The 20,402-nt window shown below is 34.0% G+C and overlaps 2 protein-coding genes across 2 annotated transcripts; both read left to right on the top strand.

Annotated features, from left to right (window-relative positions):
- The first annotated feature begins 377 nt into the window (after positions 1-377).
- LOC116014510 lies at positions 378-5,379 on the top strand. The gene is made up of 2 exons (XM_031254581.1): positions 378-757; positions 4,308-5,379. Exons 1-2 carry the CDS (start codon positions 426-428, stop codon positions 4,960-4,962), a joined length of 987 nt encoding a protein of 328 aa, XP_031110441.1. The 5' UTR covers positions 378-425; the 3' UTR covers positions 4,963-5,379.
- Positions 5,380-15,025: 9,646 nt separating this feature from the next.
- Positions 15,026-19,518, top strand: LOC116013908. The gene is made up of 6 exons (XM_031253872.1): positions 15,026-15,393; positions 16,221-16,499; positions 16,587-16,760; positions 16,854-16,960; positions 17,630-17,961; positions 18,639-19,518. Exons 1-6 carry the CDS (start codon positions 15,280-15,282, stop codon positions 19,205-19,207), a joined length of 1,575 nt encoding a protein of 524 aa, XP_031109732.1. The 5' UTR covers positions 15,026-15,279; the 3' UTR covers positions 19,208-19,518.
- The last annotated feature ends 884 nt before the right edge of the window (positions 19,519-20,402 follow it).

The following is a 20,402-nucleotide window of genomic DNA, read 5'->3' as shown; positions in this document are numbered from 1 at the left end:
ACAATTATTCTGTTAATTAAAATCAATATGGGTCATTGAATTTATCTTTATAATAATTACAATTAAATTATTTTTCTGTTTTTCATATTTATTTTAATAATAATATAATTACTTAAATCATATTGCATATTGATTTTTTCAAATATTTGATAAACGAGTTATATATTATTCAATTAATTGATACTTTTAATTTTAAAATCAAATAATGTAATCTTTCACATGTTAAAATTGTTTATAATTTCATTTTTAATTTTATTATCTAAATATTTTTTTTATAATAAATAAAATTACGGGTAATTTACCAGTAATATAATAATAATAATAATAATAATAATATAATTAATCATGTGCCCCAAATTTTTATGCCCTCTAGATAAGAAAAATGTTTGGAGAGAAGACAGATAGATCTTGTTGGCAGCGCTACTATGGCTCTGCTGGCGTCATCGAAGGGAGTGGTGATATCAGTGCCGGTGCTTGTTCTCACCGCCGCCACAGCCGCAGTCTTCTTCTTCGTTCTCCTCTCTTCTCTGTCTTCACCTTCATCTCCCCCTACTTGCTCTTGCCCTACCGCCCCGGATCGCACTGCCTCTAGCGCCGCTACCACCGGCTCCTATGAGGAGCGGATCTCGCCGTCGGCAGAGGATATTGAGTGGGTGAAGGGGCAGATCGTGGCCAATGGCCTCCATATGAGACAGAATGTGCTCCGCAAAGGGATTAACCCTCGCACTCGCCAACACCAGCTCCAGGATCTTCTTCAGTATGCTATGCACCCTTTAAACTTATGTCTGTATTAGTCTGTGTGCATATTTATGCTTATTTGAGTGCATGGGTTTATAATTTGGTTAGGTTTGATCTTCTTATTCCTCTAGTGATTTGGTTGCATATATGAATTAGTTTTTTATTGAAAGATTGATTGCTGACTATTGATGTTTATAATACATAGTAAATAGCCTTTGGGATATGATTTGAGCGGTCAATAGCTTCCTGCCTGTACTTCTTATAAGTTATATTTGGACTTCAATTTAGAAGCATAAGTATAGTAACAGTAAGCAAGCACTCTTGAGCTAAATAGGGTGAAGAGATCACAAGAAGATTCAATTTTAGGAGAAGAAATCCTCAGCAATAGAGTGCCAACCAAAAGACTAAAAGGAGAAAAAAAAAAGTTGATCACAAGCCAATGTTACCAAGAGACATCTAGCTTATAGCACAAGAACTCCTTGTCCCCTTGGCTAAAAACAGTCTTTGTGCCCATCCCTCAGATCTGTAGCATACACTATAGCCAAGCCACACTAACCGAATATGACCGGATTAAAAGCAAACTTGAACCACCCGTGTAGTATTTATCTGAATGATAAGAAGGGAGTAAAGTAGAAGATATAGTTAAAGTAGAAGAAAAACCCTCCGTATAAGGAGGAGCCAAGGAAGTTGGTTGCGCCAATGGGGAAACAACCACCAGAAAGGTTTTCTCTCTAGAGAAACCTCTAAAGGCCACATCATTGGGGCTACCACCGGTTGCTGTCACTGGTGGTTATCCCCTCCATACTCTAGGGTTTTTCTAGAGTGAAGGGAAGTATGTGAATCTGCTTGGGTTTGGAAAATTTGGTGGCTATTGGCCAGTCACACATACCAAGCCTATAGGTTAATGGTCAGTAAGTTCACCTATATGATTGAGCTGCTCCTTTTTACAAGAGAGTGAGTTGTGAGTATTCCTTTCAGAGGATATTAACTATATTTGTATAGTAAATCTGTAAGTATTTTGAATTATGAAAAGATGTAGGAAAAAGAAATTATTTAGCATTTTCTTTGAACTTTGTTATTTAGATCAACCTACCCGTACGTATTACCCCTATATGCTTGGTGTTCAAAATTTTATATTTTTACCTCAAAATTGTTAGGCTTTTTTGTTTTTAAAATCTTTCTTCAAACAGTGTCTTTAGCAATCAATTTAATCTAGAGTTATTTTGGAGTACCTTTTATTTATTTATTTATTATTATTATTATTATTATTTTTTTTGTAAATGAACCAAATTAGGGAAAATCTGTTGGCTAATTAACAAGTTATACATGCTTAACTCTATGCAGCTTTGCTAATATGCCAGTAAGTTCACCTAGATCATTGTGTTGGTGGCTTCCTTGTTATAGGAGAATTCTAGTTTTTCTCTCAGAGGCTGTTAACTTCATTGTCTTCTATATGTAGTTTTGAATTATGAGTTTTACGATAAAGATGTTTTTTACAATATCTTTGGACTGTTTAATCTCAAAACTTGTGGATTTGAAGTATTTCCGTTTCAATTTTAATGTTCTATTTAGCAAATCCTTATGTGGTAAATAATCAATTTAGTGTTTGAGCTATTTTAGAGTATTTTTTTAGTTTGCTTTGGTTAAAGGAAAATTTGGTGACTAATTAGCCAGTCACACATGTTGAACTGTGTGAATGGTCAGTAAGTTCACCTAGATAATTGTGTTGGTAGCCTCCTAGTTACTAGGGAACTCTCTGTTTCTTTTAGAGGTTATTAACTACATCAGTGTTCTGTAAGGAACTTGTTACTATGAAAAAAATCTATGTTATTAAGCAGTTGATTTTGACTTTGTTATTCCAAATACCCATCCTGACATATTCTCTGGTTCTGCGTTGTGTTGAATATTTTACTTCAAAACTATTGGCATTTAGGGTACTTCTATAAAAACTCTTCAGTTTTTTGTAAGTAGGTGTCTCTTTTGTTGTAAATTTTGGATGGAGGAAGCATAAAGGTGGGACTGAAAAACTGCATTGAATTTAGATTTTTTGGTCTTATAATATTAATTTGCGATTACAAATAAGCAGTCCAACTATTTGGAAACAGCAATTAAGCCACTCAATTTGAATAAGCTCCTAATTCATCCATGAACCTGAAAAAAAGTAGCAATTAGCTTTTTTAGCGGTTAACTTCCCAGTTTTTGCCTACTAGGATTGCCAGGTGTTTATTTATTTATTTTAAAAGTTCTATGCACCGTGGATTAAGCAAAACCAAACCCTAGCTATTTAAGAAACAAAAACCAGCATTGGCTCCCTTTTGCTGCGGAACTCATCTCATGGTGCGGCGGTAGTTGCTGCTGATTGATCTGAGCTTGGATCTGCTTAATCTGAGTCGGTGTCAACTGGTTCAGCCCGATATACCCTGGTTGCTCAAACCTGAAGCCCTTAAACCCCTGCTAAGAAAACATATAGGTACCGGAGGTCAAACAACCATCGGAGCTCATAATGCTGGGAGCTGATGAGCCAAAGGCAGAATCATAATCATAGGGAAAGGAAACAGAGGGAGAAGAGAAAGAAAAAAAGAAGAAACAGAAGGGTAAAATGACTAATTTTCAGAGGGGAACAGAAAGGTAAAGACAAAGGAGGAGGAGGCGGCGGTAGAAGAGAAGCAGTCTTGATCATAAAAGGCTCAAGTGTTTCCATGAGCTCACTGCCTCCATTAAAAGGCTCATCTACAGCTGTACTACTACTCCACATTGAAGCTGCCATGCCTAAACTTTCAACTTCCAAACAAAAATATTTTCAAAATATTCAGAACAAAAAAAAAAATATTTGAAAAGTCCACCTGATTCTTACCAAAATTAAATAACAGAGTGGGTGGTAATCTTAACACTAGAAAAATGTACACAGAACAAAAATTAAAAAGGGGAAATTCAAATAACAACCCCTTTTTTACGGGCTTGATAAAGATCAAACCTTTGAGGGGCAACTCATAAGCCCTCTTAATTTTGCCACCAATGGTGGTTTCTTGTTTCTTAAATAGCTGGGGTTTGGTTTTGCTTAATCCACGGTGGACAAAACTTTTTTTTTTAAAGGAAAAAAAAAAAAAACATTTGGCGATCGTAGTAGGCAAAAATTGGAGAGTTACCTGCTAATAAAAGCTAATTGTTGTTCGTGAATGAATTTGAATTGGGTGGCTTGATTGTTGTTTCCCATGGCTTATTTGTACTTTATCCCTATTAATATTGAAGGAAAAGAATGATGAGAAGAAAGAGAACAAACTTTCACAAGTAATCAACTAAATATTAACTTTGTTTAATTGAGTAGAACAAGAAACAGATTACATAATTATTACCAAAAAATAATTATTTTCCCCATTGATTGCTATTTGACTTCTTACTCTGCATTTCTTCTTTTTTTTTTTTTTTTTTTTCTTTTTCTTTTCTTTTTCTTTTTTTTTTTTTCAAATTGAATCTAGCTCTTCCCATAGGAAAACTGGAACTCTTATTTGCTTCCTTGAGGAGTTGAGCTAGTTGTCAGAATTCATGTTGAATTTTTTTTTTTTTTGAAGGTTCAAGGGAGTATCACACTATGAAGGAGAGGAAGCAAATAATCACACTGCTCTCGCTTGTCCCAGTGAGCTCCTTGTAGAAGAGCACCACAGCAATTATGGGGAACCTTGGGCAGGAGGGCGAGATGTGTTTGAATTCCTTGCAGAATCAGTTCATCTAGCTCCTAACTCCAAAGTTTTGGAGATTGGATGTGGGACCCTTCGTGTTGGTTTGCATTTCATCCGGTACTTGAACCCTGGACAATACCACTGCCTTGAAAGAGATGAGCTATCCTTAATGGCTGCCTTGAGGTATGAGCTTCCATCCCAAGGTTTATTACCTAAACGTCCTCTTATTGTAAGAGGTGAAGACATGGAGTTCAGTAAATTTGGATCTGGAACCATGTATGATTTGATATACGCAAGTGCTGTTTTCCTTCATATGCCCGATAAGCTTGTATGGGCTGGGTTAGAGAGACTTGTTGATAGATTAAAACCTCTAGATGGTCGTATTTTCGTGTCACACAATATAAAGTTCTGTTCAAGATTAGGAGGAGACGAATGCACAAAAAGGCTAAGTAATCTTGGGCTTGAGTATCTTGGGAAGCACACTCATGATAGTTTGCTCTTCAACCACTACGAGATTTGGTTTGAATTTAGGCGCTTCAAGGCTTAAAATTATATAGACAATCAGATGGAGATCGATATTCCATATTTGTGAGGAAGCAATTGGAACCGGGTTGATAGACTTGTTGATTGATTCATTCTTTACATCTATGCGCTGGTTTGCAATGTGCAAGAGATAGAAGAGATTTTTGTTGGAGCAGCTTTAGTGGTCATTAATTTGTAGTTTAACTATAAGATTCTGCTCTGAACTTAGGATGGAGAATGCATGCTTATTCGGCTTGTCATCATTGTATTCTAGGTATCTATGCTAGTCTTGCAGGAAGACAGTTTTGTTATAAGATCACTCCATAGCATTAGTATACCCAAATGTGTAACTTCGTGATGTATATTTGAAATTCTACTTACAAAGGCTTCTGTTATATGCTTCCTATGTACACATCAGTAAACATTGTTGTGTTCACCTCTATTTTTAAAGGTTTTTTTTTTCATTCTTAAATTTTTTTTTGTTTTTTTTTTAATGCAGATTTGGATAATACGTTTTTGTAATTGGGTCTGTTTACCTTAGTCTTTTGGTATATGATTTTCAGTTATCCATCCTCTAATTCCTTTTTTCAATTTGAAAATCATATTTACCAACCATTATTTTCCACATTAAATTTTTAAGGCTAAAGTGTCATCTCGTACCATGAACTGTATATGATTATTCATGTCGCACACTGACCTTTCATAACGTATATATTGAAAAAAATCGTTTAGAACTTTTTACAGGTTTTCCAGTTTTGGTGATGACATGGCACGGTAATAAGCTGATGTGGCCTTATTTTTTAGTCCATGTAGTCCATGTAAGTGTTTTTAATTATTTAAAAAAAAAAAAACTAAACAGTTATTTCACAGAGTTTCGAACTCTGATTCGTTGGCAGCATTGTCTATCTCTCGTCTTTCTCTCTCCTGTTTCCACTTTCACAAAGGAGGCAGTATAAGATAGCAGAGAGAGAAGATATTTAGTCGTGTTAACGTTGGAGGAACGACAAATCATGAGATTGATCAGCCCAACTACAGCGTGGGAGGGACGACATGAACTTCCCCTGAACAACTTCTGAACATAATAATAATAATCAGTCTGAATCCTTTCCAACACATGAATTTCCCCTCCAGTATTACAGCATGTGTTGATGATGATGATGATTTTCTACCATGATTTCCGATCCTCACCCACTTGCCCCTTAGTTTTCAGTCCGCTACCATATAATATATATGATTCTCTGATCCATCTGCTGCTTTAGTGACTAACAATTTGATAATAACTACTGCAATATCTCTCTCGACTCCAAAAGAAGCATGTTACAACGTTGATGCATGGAATAGAGAGACCAAATGTGTTAATACTTGCATTTGCGACAGCTATGGATCGCCCGGAGAAGATCCGCTCAATGTTAGAAGGCCTCAAGTAGTGATAAAAGATGGGTTCCGTAGCCGGCATTATTGTTTGGTGGAGCGTTCTGATATATGCAATTTGATTAGAGATGGTGAAGATGGAACATAGTGTTTGAATCTCTCCACTCAAAGCTTATAATTTCTCCAATCCCACCTCTATCATATTGAAGGATGATAAGACTAGTATTATGAAGTTCTTTGACATCCTACCAAGGGCCTCCGAATCCAAGTTCATAGAAAATGTCAAGCCTTTCGCAGGTAATACCATATTGCGGCAAGAATGCTAGAAGAAAAAAGAAAAAAGAAAAAAAAAAAAGTCCATGTAAGAAAATTTTAACCTGCAACCTGTGAGTAACCTGTAAAAAATTTTAGATGAAAAATATTTTTTGGTTTGTGGCTCGATATATACATTATGAAAGGTCAGAGTGCGGCATGAATAATCAGATATAGTTGATGATGCTGAATGACACTTTAACCAATTTTTAAATTTAATTCTTTTTGAAACTATAACATTATAAAATAATCACAAATTCAAAATTTCAAACTAATATCCAAATATTTTGAATATGTTCCCTTTGAGCAAAATATGTAATACGGAGTAATTTTTTGCTTCAATACTAATATATGTGAGATGGTAACATTTGATATTTGAACTATATTTATATCAGAATATAACATATTGCTTCAATACTAATATATGTGAGATGGTGACATTTGATATTTGAACTATATTTATATCAGAATATAACAAACTATACAATGGGCTAGGGTCCACCTAATATATTAAGTGCATATACATAATTTATTAACTACAAACACATAATATGTTAACTGCATATACATAATATATGTTATTTATAGTAGGCACATAATTTATCCCTCTAACCTTAATTACCTTGTATATGGGAGGTGGGTTCTTAAATAGAGAACTTAGGGTTTTCGCCTCGGTGGGGTTGCTCCAAGAGAAGCTCATATGACCTCTATTTTGTTGGTTGTACCCTATATAGGCTTGACCTTGTCTAGCATACCCCACCACATCTATTTGCTCCATGGTTGAGGTAAGAATTTAGGCATGGTAACCTCTACAAATGTCAAAACAAGATACCATGGTCATATTTTGAGGGCTGAAAGATACCGAGTGTTGACATTGTTGAGCTTGATTGTTGAGAGATGTGCCAACCACTCAACCGATTGAACTCCTTGATTGGGTCCTTGTACCACTTGATTGAACATATGTTGAATAACATTGAGTTGTGCTCGCAAGGCCATATTCTCAAACATCTCGGAAAGTCTCTCCTTTCTTGGTGGGTCAACCCTTTCATTGTGCTAATATGTAGTGTTAGCCATGATTATCTCTATCATTTCTTCACCTATCTCCGGTGCCATGTCTATGAATACTCATCCCATAGAAGATGTGTCTAGGATAGCCTTGGAGTTGTCTAAAAGTCGCTCATAGAATGAAGAAATGAAGTATCCTTGGAGTTATGAATGTTATGCATGAGGTGCAGCGTTATGTGGAGGCTTGGTAGCATATGGTAGCGCCTACTCCTACAATTGACGATCCTCTGCGATCTTCGCAGTCTGTGGTTGAAGCCCCATCTGGTGTAGTTAAAGTCTTTGTTGACGCAACGATTTTTTTCGATCTTGAATAGGCTTTCTTTGGTTGCATGGTGATGGATAGTGATGGTAACTTCTTGGCAGCTAGGAATGGTCCAATTCAGTGTTTAAATGATGCTCATTTGACAGAAGTTGTGGTTGTTAAAGAAGTTCTTTCGTGGGAAGGAAAGAGGCTATACTAAGGTCATGATTCTGTCAGATTGCCAGACAATTTGCTATTAGCTTAATGGTTCCAGGCCTGATCTGTCTTATGTATGTTGTTGTCTTTAGTTCCTGTAAGGAGTTTCGACGACACTTTGAAGTAGTGTCCTTTAAGTTCATCCCTAGATCAGTGAATAAGTGCGCTCATGCTTTAACTAAAGCGGCTCGTTCGCAAACTGGTCCGTCTAGTTGGTTTTCTTCTATTCCTGATTGTATTGGACGTTTGATTTTAATAAAGTTCTTTCCGTTGGTTTTCAAAAAAAAAATTAATAATAATAATAAATACAAATTAAAGCTCCTATCTTGAGACTGCCTCTCTTTAGTCATTGGCTTAACAGGACTACTAAAAAAAAACTATTAACTTAGTATGGATTAGGACTGTCAAAGTGGACCGAAACCCGCAGGCTGGTCCGCACCCGCCTCGCAGTGGGGTGGGTTAGGACTAAAAAAAAATTGGCCCGCAAAATAGCGGGCCTAAAGGGTCCGACCCACTAAAGCCTGCAACTTGCGTGGGTTAGCTCTTGCGAGCTGCGAGCCCGACCTTTTATATATATATATATATATATATATATATAAAAACAAAACAAAAGCCCTAAAAATTAGGCTCATGATGGGGCGAGCCGACCCACTTTGACAGTGCTAGTATGGACTATTCAATTGGTTAAGTGGTGCCTCCATAGACATACATATAACGAATTTAGTGTCCGTGTTATGTGTTATCAAGCTGTGTTATAACTTCTGTCAACGAAGGGATGTTTTTTTTATTTTTTTTTGTTAATATATCTATTAAAAATATATTTTTTTAATTATATAATTATCTAATGTTACTCATGAAAATTTACCTCTTATTTCTTTTTATTTTTCCTCCACCCTGCTAGAAATGCAGCTATTGACCTCAATCAAATTAATCTTTTAAAATTATATTAATTTAATAGAAGCTAGTGGTGCCAATGACTTTGTAGTCCAACGACACTAAATTACTCCCTTATAATACTCTATAATAGAGTTATAATACTCTATAATAGAGTTAGTAGTATTTTAAAAAAATAATAAAAATTGGTAGTCTATATTTTTGGATTTTTAGTCACTAACTCGTGAAATTTAAAAGGAAAATGTGTAAGAATAGAACACATTAAAAATGCTTCAGGGAACATGGTNCCTTTTATATATATATATATATATATATATATATAAAAACAAAACAAAAGCCCTAAAAATTAGGCTCATGATGGGGCGAGCCGACCCACTTTGACAGTGCTAGTATGGACTATTCAATTGGTTAAGTGGTGCCTCCATAGACATACATATAACGAATTTAGTGTCCGTGTTATGTGTTATCAAGCTGTGTTATAACTTCTGTCAACGAAGGGATGTTTTTTTTATTTTTTTTTGTTAATATATCTATTAAAAATATATTTTTTTAATTATATAATTATCTAATGTTACTCATGAAAATTTACCTCTTATTTCTTTTTATTTTTCCTCCACCCTGCTAGAAATGCAGCTATTGACCTCAATCAAATTAATCTTTTAAAATTATATTAATTTAATAGAAGCTAGTGGTGCCAATGACTTTGTAGTCCAACGACACTAAATTACTCCCTTATAATACTCTATAATAGAGTTATAATACTCTATAATAGAGTTAGTAGTATTTTAAAAAAATAATAAAAATTGGTAGTCTATATTTTTGGATTTTTAGTCACTAACTCGTGAAATTTAAAAGGAAAATGTGTAAGAATAGAACACATTAAAAATGCTTCAGGGAACATGGTGGGTAAGAAGGGACCCACCCAAATACATTTTATTACAAATACTCGTTCTCCAAGGGATTCCATATTTGATATTTCCACCTAGGGCGGTTAACGAACAGAGCTTTTGACAAACTACTCGTGTTCGAGCTCGGTAAGCGTTTGTTTATGTTCGTTTATTAAGGTAAACGAACATTAACAAACAAAATTTAGAGCTCGGTTAATAAACGAACAGAGTCTGAGCAGTGGTAAGCTCGTTTGCTAAGTGTTCGCGAACAAGCTCATTTGTGTTCGTTTAGTAGTGTTCGTGAACAAGCTCGTTTGTGTTCGTTTAATAGTGTTCGCGAACAAGCTCGTTTAGTGTTCGTTTAATAATGTTCGCAAACATGTTTATATATATATATATATATATATATATATATATATATATATATATATATATATATATATATATATATATATATATATATATATATATATATATATATATATATATATATATATATATATATATATATATATATATATATATATATATATATATATATATATATATATATATATATATATATATATATATATATATATATATATAATTGTTCGTGTATATGTGAATGCAGATTATTTATTGTTCGCGAACAAATGTGTTCATAAACATGTGCAAGTGTTTGGTTATTAAGTGTTCACGAACGTGTTCATGAACGTAAATGAACATGTTTGTGAACGTGTTTGTTAACGTTTGCGAACACGTTCGTGAACGTGTTCGTTAACGTTAACAAACACGTTCGTGAACATGTTCGCAAACGTTAATGAACACTAACGAACGCTTAACAAACGAACACGAACAGGATTTTCAAAAACTTTAACAAACGAACACGAACACGAACACCCTAAAATCCTTAACAAACGAACACGAACAGCCTCCGTTCGTTTATGTTCGGTTCGTTAACAGCTCTATTTCCACCCCGTCCAATAATGGAGCCTTTATTAAATTCGAAAACTAATAAATTATTTACCATTTTTGCTCTTAATTAGTTAATTTACATATATGCTTCATACAACAAATTATATTGTGGATCATAGTCCACATTATAATAAGAATCATGAATAAATATTCATTTTAAGTATATTAAAAATTCTTTTTAAATAATATATTAAATAATGAATCTTTAAAGCATAAAAATGAGCATTTAAATAATGGATATTTTGGCCATATTTTGTAAATGCTTGTTAGCTGATTGGGTTAGAAGGTATAATTAGTTGATAACATTAGCTAATTGTAGAAAGTTGTTTGATAGATTAGCTGTTAGCTGATAGCTGTTTGGTATAATTTCTTTTTTCAAAAAAGCGAATTGAAAAAGCTGCTTTGAGTAGCCTTTTAAATTTTAATATCTTGGAGTTACAAAAAGCTTATTAACCAAACAACTAATAGTGGTCAAATAAGCCAAAATTGACTGATATGTTGATTATTTACTAAACAGGGCCTTTATGTTTTTATAAAATAAACTTTTAGTATGTAAAAAATGAACTTTATGTCATTGATTCACATTGTAAGATAAACTATGATCAATAGTATAATGATTGGCTTCTGACCTTCTGACCTTCCGTACTCCTCCATCTCATGTCATATATTTAATTTGACTAATAGGATTTAAGAGTTAATTCTATGAATGGTCCATTGATTATTGGCATTTACTAATTTTTATTTTTGACTTTCAATTAGACCATAAATGATCTATTAACAATTGATCATACTAATTTTCATCATCGACTTTTAATTTGATCATAAATGACTTTTTAACTATTGATTTTGTTCCAAATACAATTCTTCAGTTAAATATCTATTTAGTAAATCAGTAAATGTTAAATTTAAGGGTAATAAAATAAAAGTTTGGTTCTTTACATCCCCACCAACGATGAACCATGTGTATTAAGGCTCTATTTGCCAAACATAACCTACATTTTTTAACTCAATTTGCCTATCTCAACAATAAGCTAATTTTTTACATTATTACCATTAAATTTAATGTTTGCTAAGTGGATATTTAAAAGACTGACCAAATTTGAAACAAAATCACTAGTCAATGGACCATTTATGATCAAATTGAAAGTCGAATATGAAAATTGGTAAAGGTCAATAGTCAATGGACCATTTATAGTCAAATTGAACGTCAAAGATAAAAATGAATAAATGTCAATAGTCAATAAACCATTCGTAAAATTAACTCGAGGGTTTTTTTTGAATGCCAACAAAAAACTCCATGATTTAATTTAAATTATTTATAATATTAAATAAAATTTATATATTAAAAAATTATAAACTCACAAAATTAAATTTATAAATGATTTTTAAAATGAATAATTTAACTAATAATAGTAAAAATAACAAATAAAATAAAATCAATGAAATATGTCTTCTTTTCATATATATATATATAGGGAATGGTTCGGTGCGGTTAAAGCTTCTCGTGCGGTTGTGCGGTGATTAATGCTCTTTAAAAAGAATTCTAAACTGATGTACCTTAAGTTTCTAATCTAAGCATCTTAAGTTGGATTAACATAAATGACTTTGTAGAGAAAATCTTATAAAGAATATTGGTTGTGTTTTGGAACTTAAAAAAAATAAAAAAATCTGACGCACCTTAAGAAGGAAAACAACACATCTTAAAAAGGAAAACCACGCACCTTAAGATTTAGGTTCACTCACCTTAAGTTTCAACACTCACGCACTTTAAGCATACAAATCACGCACCTTAAGTACACAAACCATGAACTTAGAAGGAAAAAACGCACCTTAAGCTTCAGGTTGATTCACCTTAAGTTTCAACAACTGCTCACCTTAAGCGAAAAAACCACGCACCTTAAGTAAAACAATCATGCATCTTAAGTTTCAATAACTACTCACCTTAAACACAACCCACGCACTTTAATCACAAAACTCACACACCTTAAGTACTTTAAGCATACAAATTAAGTAAACAAACCATGAACCTTAAAGAAGAAAAAAACACACCTTAAGCTTCAAGTTAACTCACCAAGTTTCAACTATTCACCTTAAGCGAAAAAATCACTCACCTTAAGTAAAACAATCGCGCATCTTAAGTTTCAAGCACTACTCACCTTAAACACAACCCACACACTTTAATCACAAAACCCATGCACCTTAAGTACAAAACTCACGCACCTTAAGCACAAAAATCACGCACCTTAAGAAGGAAAATCACGCACCTTAAATTTGATCTAGATGTAAAAATTATCAAATTGCCACCGCATTTTTTTTTATTTTGGTAATCCTGGACGTTGATTTAAGCAAGATCCATGGCTCAGATTTAAGTGATGCACCTTAACCTTTTAATCTACGCACCTTACGCTGGATTAACATAAATATGGCTTTGTAGAGAAAATCTTATAAAGAATATTGTTTGTGTTTTGGAATTGCCAAAAAAAATAAACGCACCTTAAGAAGGAAAACCACGCACCTTAAGAAGGAAAACCACGCACCTAAAGCCTTAGACCGACGCACCTTAAGTTTCAATAACTGACGCACCTTAAGCACACAAATCACGCACTTAAAGCTTTAGATCGACACACTTAAGTTTCAACAACTAACGCATCTCAAGCACAAAACCACGCACCTTAAGAAGGAAAACCGCACACTTTAAGAAGAAAAATCACGCACCTTACATTTGACGCATATGAAAACGACCAAACTGCCACCATGTTTTTTTTTAATGTTATTAATACTGAACATTGATTTTGGCAAGATCAATGGTTCTCCTCTCAGCGCACAATCACACCTGAGCGCCCCAACTGCACGGAAACCCAACCACACATACACACACTTTGCCCATATTGTTTCACTTTTTAAAGGAGACATAAGAGTAAGAAATATATGTAAATAAATAAAAATATAGAGAAAATGGTCAAATAGATCTGTTAATTTTCTGTGAAAAAGCTATTAGGTCCTCCAATTTTAAAAGTGTTCAATTATACAATTAAACTCTTTAAAATTGTGCAATTAGACATAATTTATCAGTAACCAACAGGTTATCAGTAAAAAAATAAAAATATTTATTTTATTTTATTTTTTGGTCTTTGACTGTTATCGTCGACATTTTACAGCCTCCTTCGGAACTTGAAAGAGGCTACCTCCTTCTAGATCAGAAGGAGGTGGCATTGCCTCTTTTCATATTAGAATGAGGCGACATCTTTCCTCCTTCCAGATTGAAAGGAAGCAACTTTATCTCCTTCCAAAACGAAAGGAGGCCAGGTAAAACGGCGCCGCCTCATTCCAATTTGGAAGGAGGCGGTGACTGTCACCTTCCTCAAAATAGCAACACTGATAGGCAGGGTGACAATTGGCAACAGCAGTGATACATGTCATGACGCTGATTCACGTAGTTTCTAATAACGAACACGCGTTGTTTCCACCGCACCTCCTAATGTTTAACCGGAAACATACAAGCTCATATGTTAGATTGCACTTATTTGAAAAATTGAAGTGCTCACTTTGGAATTTTTTTTCTTTTAATTGAGAGACTAATTGCACAATCGAATATACTTTGATCTTTATCTTAAATATATATTTTCCTCTACTAAAAATCACTTAATAATAATTTCATATTATCACATATGACATTATATTTATGAAGATTTTAAAGAATAAATCAATTTTATATTTATTAATTACACATAATTTGATTAATCTTAGTATAAGTTAATTAATTTTTCTCACATTCTATTATATTAGTAGTATTTGTTCACTATAAGACACACTCCTAAAAAGATAACATTGATGCCATCATAATGTAATGTGCTTGGTAGTATAAATTAATTTGATAAATATGTAAAAATTTAAATATTAATTAAGATAGAAGAAAAAAAAGAAGTTATATTTTTTTTAGTACTACTGACTCTGTTACAATTATAATGCAGTATCGGTTATATTTATAAAAAAAAAAAAGTTATCTTAATAATTTTAGCATGAAATTGTAACCAAATTTGTAGAATATATTTTATTTTCTTTCCTTCAATGGGTCGTACTACTATGCTTTGACAAATTTTCACCATATATTATATAAAGCACATGTACATAATTTTTCCGCTATTGCAATTCTCACAGAAAGCAGGGATCATTTTCCTTTTATTTTTCAACTAGGGTTTTTTGGATTATTCAATTCTTCCTCTACTTGAAATCCAATTAATTGAAATCCAAAACCCCGTAGACACATTTGATTCCTATTACTCTTCTCGGTCCTCTGAATTTCAGTTCTTGTAGCGCAATCCCCAATTTCAGTTTTCAGTTTGCTTTCGGGAAACTTGATTTTGGTTCGCTTGTTCAGTCGATTAAGTCTTCAGCGAAAATGGCGTCGTTTGGGTCAGTGAAACTGGAGATCGAGGACCCTCTTGAAGACCAGCATGCACCTCTCAGTAAACGATCGAGGCTTTCTGGTTCTTCCTCGTTGCCATCTGATCAGGTCTTTCATTTTCCTGATAGTTAGATTTCTTGACATTTCCGCCTAATTTTATTGTTTTTCTTTTCCGGAACTTGATTAAATTTTTGAGTGCTTGAAGTTGTTTTTAGGTTAAATCCCCGCTTTCCCCTAGAAAGATCTGAGTTTGTGCTGCTATTGTTTTAGTACATGATATTTTTACAGCTGAACGAGTTGCACATTTAACTACTTTTACTCTCTAGTTGTGCCTTTCTAATTTTAAGGTTTTTTTAATTTTTTTTTTAATTTTTTTAAAGCTCAGAAAGAAACTGAAAAAGCTATTTGGTACCAGGAAAAAGAGACAAAAGCTGAAATTGGGCTAACAATTCTAGGCTGTGATCTGTTTGGTCCAGATATGAAGTGCTTTAGCTGATTTGATTTATTAATTTTTATGAAAATTTCTTATGGTTTCTAAATCTGAGCGAGCCTGATTAATTTGTTTTAGGAAAATCAAAAAACAAGGGAAAATAAGTAAAATAGAACAAGATAAAAAGTTAAATATAGTCCTTGTTTGTTACAAGGTGTGTAGTTACGCATTTGCAAGGAAACTCTTTGTTACAGAGCAAAGTTAAACAATGGGAGATAGAAGTGCAAGAGACTGCTCTCTGTGGTAGGATGTACTAAGTCATTGGGTTGGAAATGTTGTATGGAGTAAATTATTAGGTTACCAAATGTTTTATATTGTTAGATTAGGAATACTACTATAATAGTTGCTTTAGGAATTAGAGATTTTCCCTATTTCCGTTCTGAGATGTAATGAAAATTTCCCACAGTTCCATTTACCTTTGCTAATATTTTCCATTATTGAACAGTGGAGCAATGGAAGCAATGAATTCCAAATCCCACCTTCACAATACAATCCACTTGATGAGCCAAGCCCCTTGGGTTTGAGGCTGAGAAAGAGCCCATCACTGTTGGACTTGATCCAGATGAAACTCTCACAAAGCAATGCTTCACCCATGTTGCCTACTTCAAGTGATCAAACCTCTGGAAGCAAGAAGGAAGAACGGGGTTCATCTACTTCAAGTGGAACTGATAAATTGAAGGCCTCAAATTTCTGTGGTTCACTTCTAAAGATAGGCTCCTGGGAGGTATCTTACTAAAAAAAATTCTGTATTATTCTGAGTTTTCATTTTTAAAATATTGTTGGTTTGGTCTGATGTTGACGCCTCTGGCAGTACGTGTCAAGATATGAAGGTGATTTGGTGGCAAAGTGTTACTTTGCTAAGCATAAAATTGTTTGGGAGATTCTTGAGGGTGGGTTGAAGAGTAAAATTGAGATACAGTGGTCTGATATTATGGGCTTGAGAGCAGACTGTCCTGATGATGATCCGGGCACTTTAACTATTGTGGTAATGCTGGTTGTTCTTTCTTTTATGCTCTAATCAGCATAACTTCCCATGTAGAGTTACTTTGCTTAACAGTAGTGGTTTCGTGTGATTCAGCTGGTTCGACAACCCCTTTTCTTCAGGGAAACTAATCCACAGCCCAGGAAGCACACTCTTTGGCAAGCAACAACAGATTTTACTGATGGACAGGCTAGCATAAATAGGTAAATAATACATAATTTCTAGCATGGCAATGCCAAAAGTTGCTTAGATGCATTTGATGTTCTTTTGTGTTTACTTGAGCATAATTAACTGAAGAGTTGTCTGTTTGTTTCGTTGCCTATACCTGCTGTTGCATTTTCATTGCAGTTCTATATTTCCACATTTAGAACTTTTGTAAAGATGTGAACCACATTCTTCTATTTCATGCTGATAGATGATTAGATTGGGTAAAATCTTTTATGCTCTCTTGTAAGTTTTTTACATCTGTGATCTTTTTATTTTGCAAGTTACATTTTCTTCTCTGCATACAAATAGTTTGCTTTTATCTTATTTGCCTAAGGTTTTTATTTATTTATTTTTATTTTTTATAATATAAATTTTTAATTTATTTAATTAATCACACTCGTATGTCTTTCTTATTTAACTAAAAAGCTCAACTGGAGTGCATTTTTTCATTGTAAGTGTGTGTATGACTTCTCTTAGTGGTTTCTGAGGCAATGATTGGAAATGACCAGTTTACTTATTGGTTAATTAAGAATCTTTGGGCAAATTCTACTGTACTTTGCTTCTTTGCCATTATTATCTCTTTCTTTTTCCTTGGAAATGTAACACCATTTGGTGTTCAAGTAGTCATCTGGCCAGTAACGGATTTTTTTATGTGGTCTGATTAGGGAACACATCCTACGGTGTCCACCAGGTGTCTTGAATAAGCATTTTGAGAAGCTGATAATGTGTGATACACGACTTCACTTTTTGAGTCAGCAGCCTGAAATATTAATGAATTCACCATATTTTGAGTCTCAACCTTCTCCTGTTGAAAACTCTAATGAGCTCAAAGACCATGGCCTAAATCTACTTTCTGCTGCTAAAGGATCTCCTACCACAGGTGTCCAAAGTATAGCATCATCACCAGCTGCAGGACAATCTTCTATAAGTTTCGAACAAGATCTTCTCAATGGAGCTCCTGAACATTCTTCCAAGGATGCTTCTTCTCCCAGCTCAGGTTGGACCTCTACTGAATGCATTTTTGAGTTTATCTGCCACATTGTGATAGTTTTTTTCTGCTTTAACCCTATTTCTTTGTTTGGAATCTTCTTGGAGGAATATGTTATGGCTTAATGGCATGTAGCATAGTTAATCAAATCAGAATTTGCTGCTTGACTTTAAAGTAGTCCAAATGTTGGTAAATAAGCTGTGGTATTTGAAGCATATCTGGTCTTACTGTCAATGTTAAAGTCGCATGCCATGGTTTTTGTAATGTAAATGCCTATTCATGCCTTGAATGAATGAATTGCAGCATTGAGCGGTGAATAGAACCTGCTCTGTAATTGCTATGCTTTCCTGTTAGCATCTCCAACTTTGGTTCTTGCTGCATATTTCTATAGCCATGGAATGCATTAGTGATATATTTTGTTTAAATCATAATAATTTGTACATCTAATACACAAATCCTAATTGGTATATATTTATGTTGCCACTAAATATATGGAAGTCTGCAATCATATCATGCCCTCTTGCTCTTATTTTAGTGATGAAAGTTACACCATTGAAATATAGTTATTCCATAACTTGTGTAGAATGTGGTTTCCAGTCTGGAAGATGGAGTTTGACTGACATGAATACATACAACAAATTGTTGTGTATTTCAAAATTTTTCGCTGAAAATATTCTTTTGTGTAGTGATGGATACCCGTGCAATTGAAGGGAATGGAAGAAATCTCAAAGGAAATGATTCTGTACGGCGAGAATGCTGGGAACAATTGAAAGTGACTGGACTTCGCCCATCAATGTCGATGACTGACCTTGTAAACCATATAGGAAATTGTATTTCGGAACAGGTGAACTCAGGAAATATGCATTCCAACCAGGCATCGGAGTGCCAGGGCATACTGGAGAACATTGCTCATATCTTGATGAGCGATAATCAATCTGCAGCAGCAGCAGCTTCGGATGAGAAATGTCTCATGAAGAAGGTGAATTCCCTTTGCTGTCTCTTGCAGGATCCTGCCACAATTAACAATGCCCAGCTTGATGAAGAAAAACATTTTGGAGTAGCGGCCTCACATGATGAGGAGGCCAAGACTGGGAGCGGGAGCGGGAGCGTGATCTGTGGAGAGGACAGTAGGCAAGCAGCGCCAAGCATTCCAAGGAGAGACTCGTTTGCTGATTTGCTGTTTCAGCTTCCGCGCATTGCTTCTCTTCCAAAGTTTTTATTTGACATTGCCGAAGATGATGGAAACCAACCCTGATAATCTATCTCTCAAAGTAGTTATTGGACTGCGAGGAAAGAAAGAGGTGTGGTATTCGGAAATTTATTTTGATGAAGAATCCCCCTTCCTTGGCTTTCATGCATGACTTGTTGTTCCTGTTGTATTATTTATTGTTTTATTGTTAAGTGTATACAATATTCTGTAAATTGATTACATAACCTTCAGGGCTTCATGCGTAGGAAGAATAATCTCAGTCGAGGGTTTTCCTCGTCAAGAATCAGTGTTACTGTTAGCTACCAGTTTATTGACTCACTCAAAACATTAATATATACTCCATCCGTCTCAAGTCATCTCTTTTTATGTGTTTGCTTTAATTATTTATCCTTTAATTTTTTATAATAGTAAATTTAGTATTAATATATAACTTAAGAGAAAGTGAGTACTCCTAACAAATAGAGATGAATTTTACAATCACCCAATAATTTATGGACAAAAAGTATATTTGTTTTTGAGTACTATTGACTCTGTTATAATGTAGTATCTGTTCATAACTAATTAGCTACTTTCTCAACTTACTGAAGCACAAAGAGTCAACAGTTACTTCCATTGAGGCTCGAATCCACTCCCCTCCATGTGGGAGTGCAAATCGGGTGCCACTAGATCACAATGTATAATTTAAAATTATACAAAAAGTATAATTTTAAAAAATTATATATTTAAAAATTACATTAAAATAATTGTTAAACAAAAAAATTAAAAATCATTTTAAAAAAATATTAAAAATAGTTACTTTTGAATAATGATAGGGAAAATTGTACTTTTCATTCCTAACCGGTTATTCAAAATTGAATAATCGGGTACCAAAAACCTGTGGTTTAGTGGCACCCGGTTGCACCCCACATGGGAGAGGTGGGTTCAAGCCTCAGTGGAGGCGATATTGGCTCTTTGAACTTCATTTGGTTGATAAAGTAATTATGAACAGATATTACATTGTAATAGAGTCAATAGTACTCAAAAAAAAAAAAGAAGTTAAAAGAATAGTTGTAGGATATGTCCTTACTTGTTGATTGTGCTTACTTCTTGTTCTTAAGTTATAATTAACATTGTAAATTTTATTTTATTTTTTCAAACATGTCGTACTCAGTTTTCGTCCCCTAAGCTATAATTGGCATTACAAATTTCGTTCGTAATGTTTTACTCCCTCTGTCCCATTTTATGTGTCTGATTCGGTTAA

Source organism: Ipomoea triloba, chromosome 3 (assembly GCF_003576645.1).
Source record: "Ipomoea triloba cultivar NCNSP0323 chromosome 3, ASM357664v1".
NCBI lineage: Eukaryota > Viridiplantae > Streptophyta > Magnoliopsida > Solanales > Convolvulaceae > Ipomoea > Ipomoea triloba.
The sequence above is the reverse complement of the archived record's forward strand: the minus strand, read 5'-3'. Positions and strand labels throughout refer to the sequence as shown.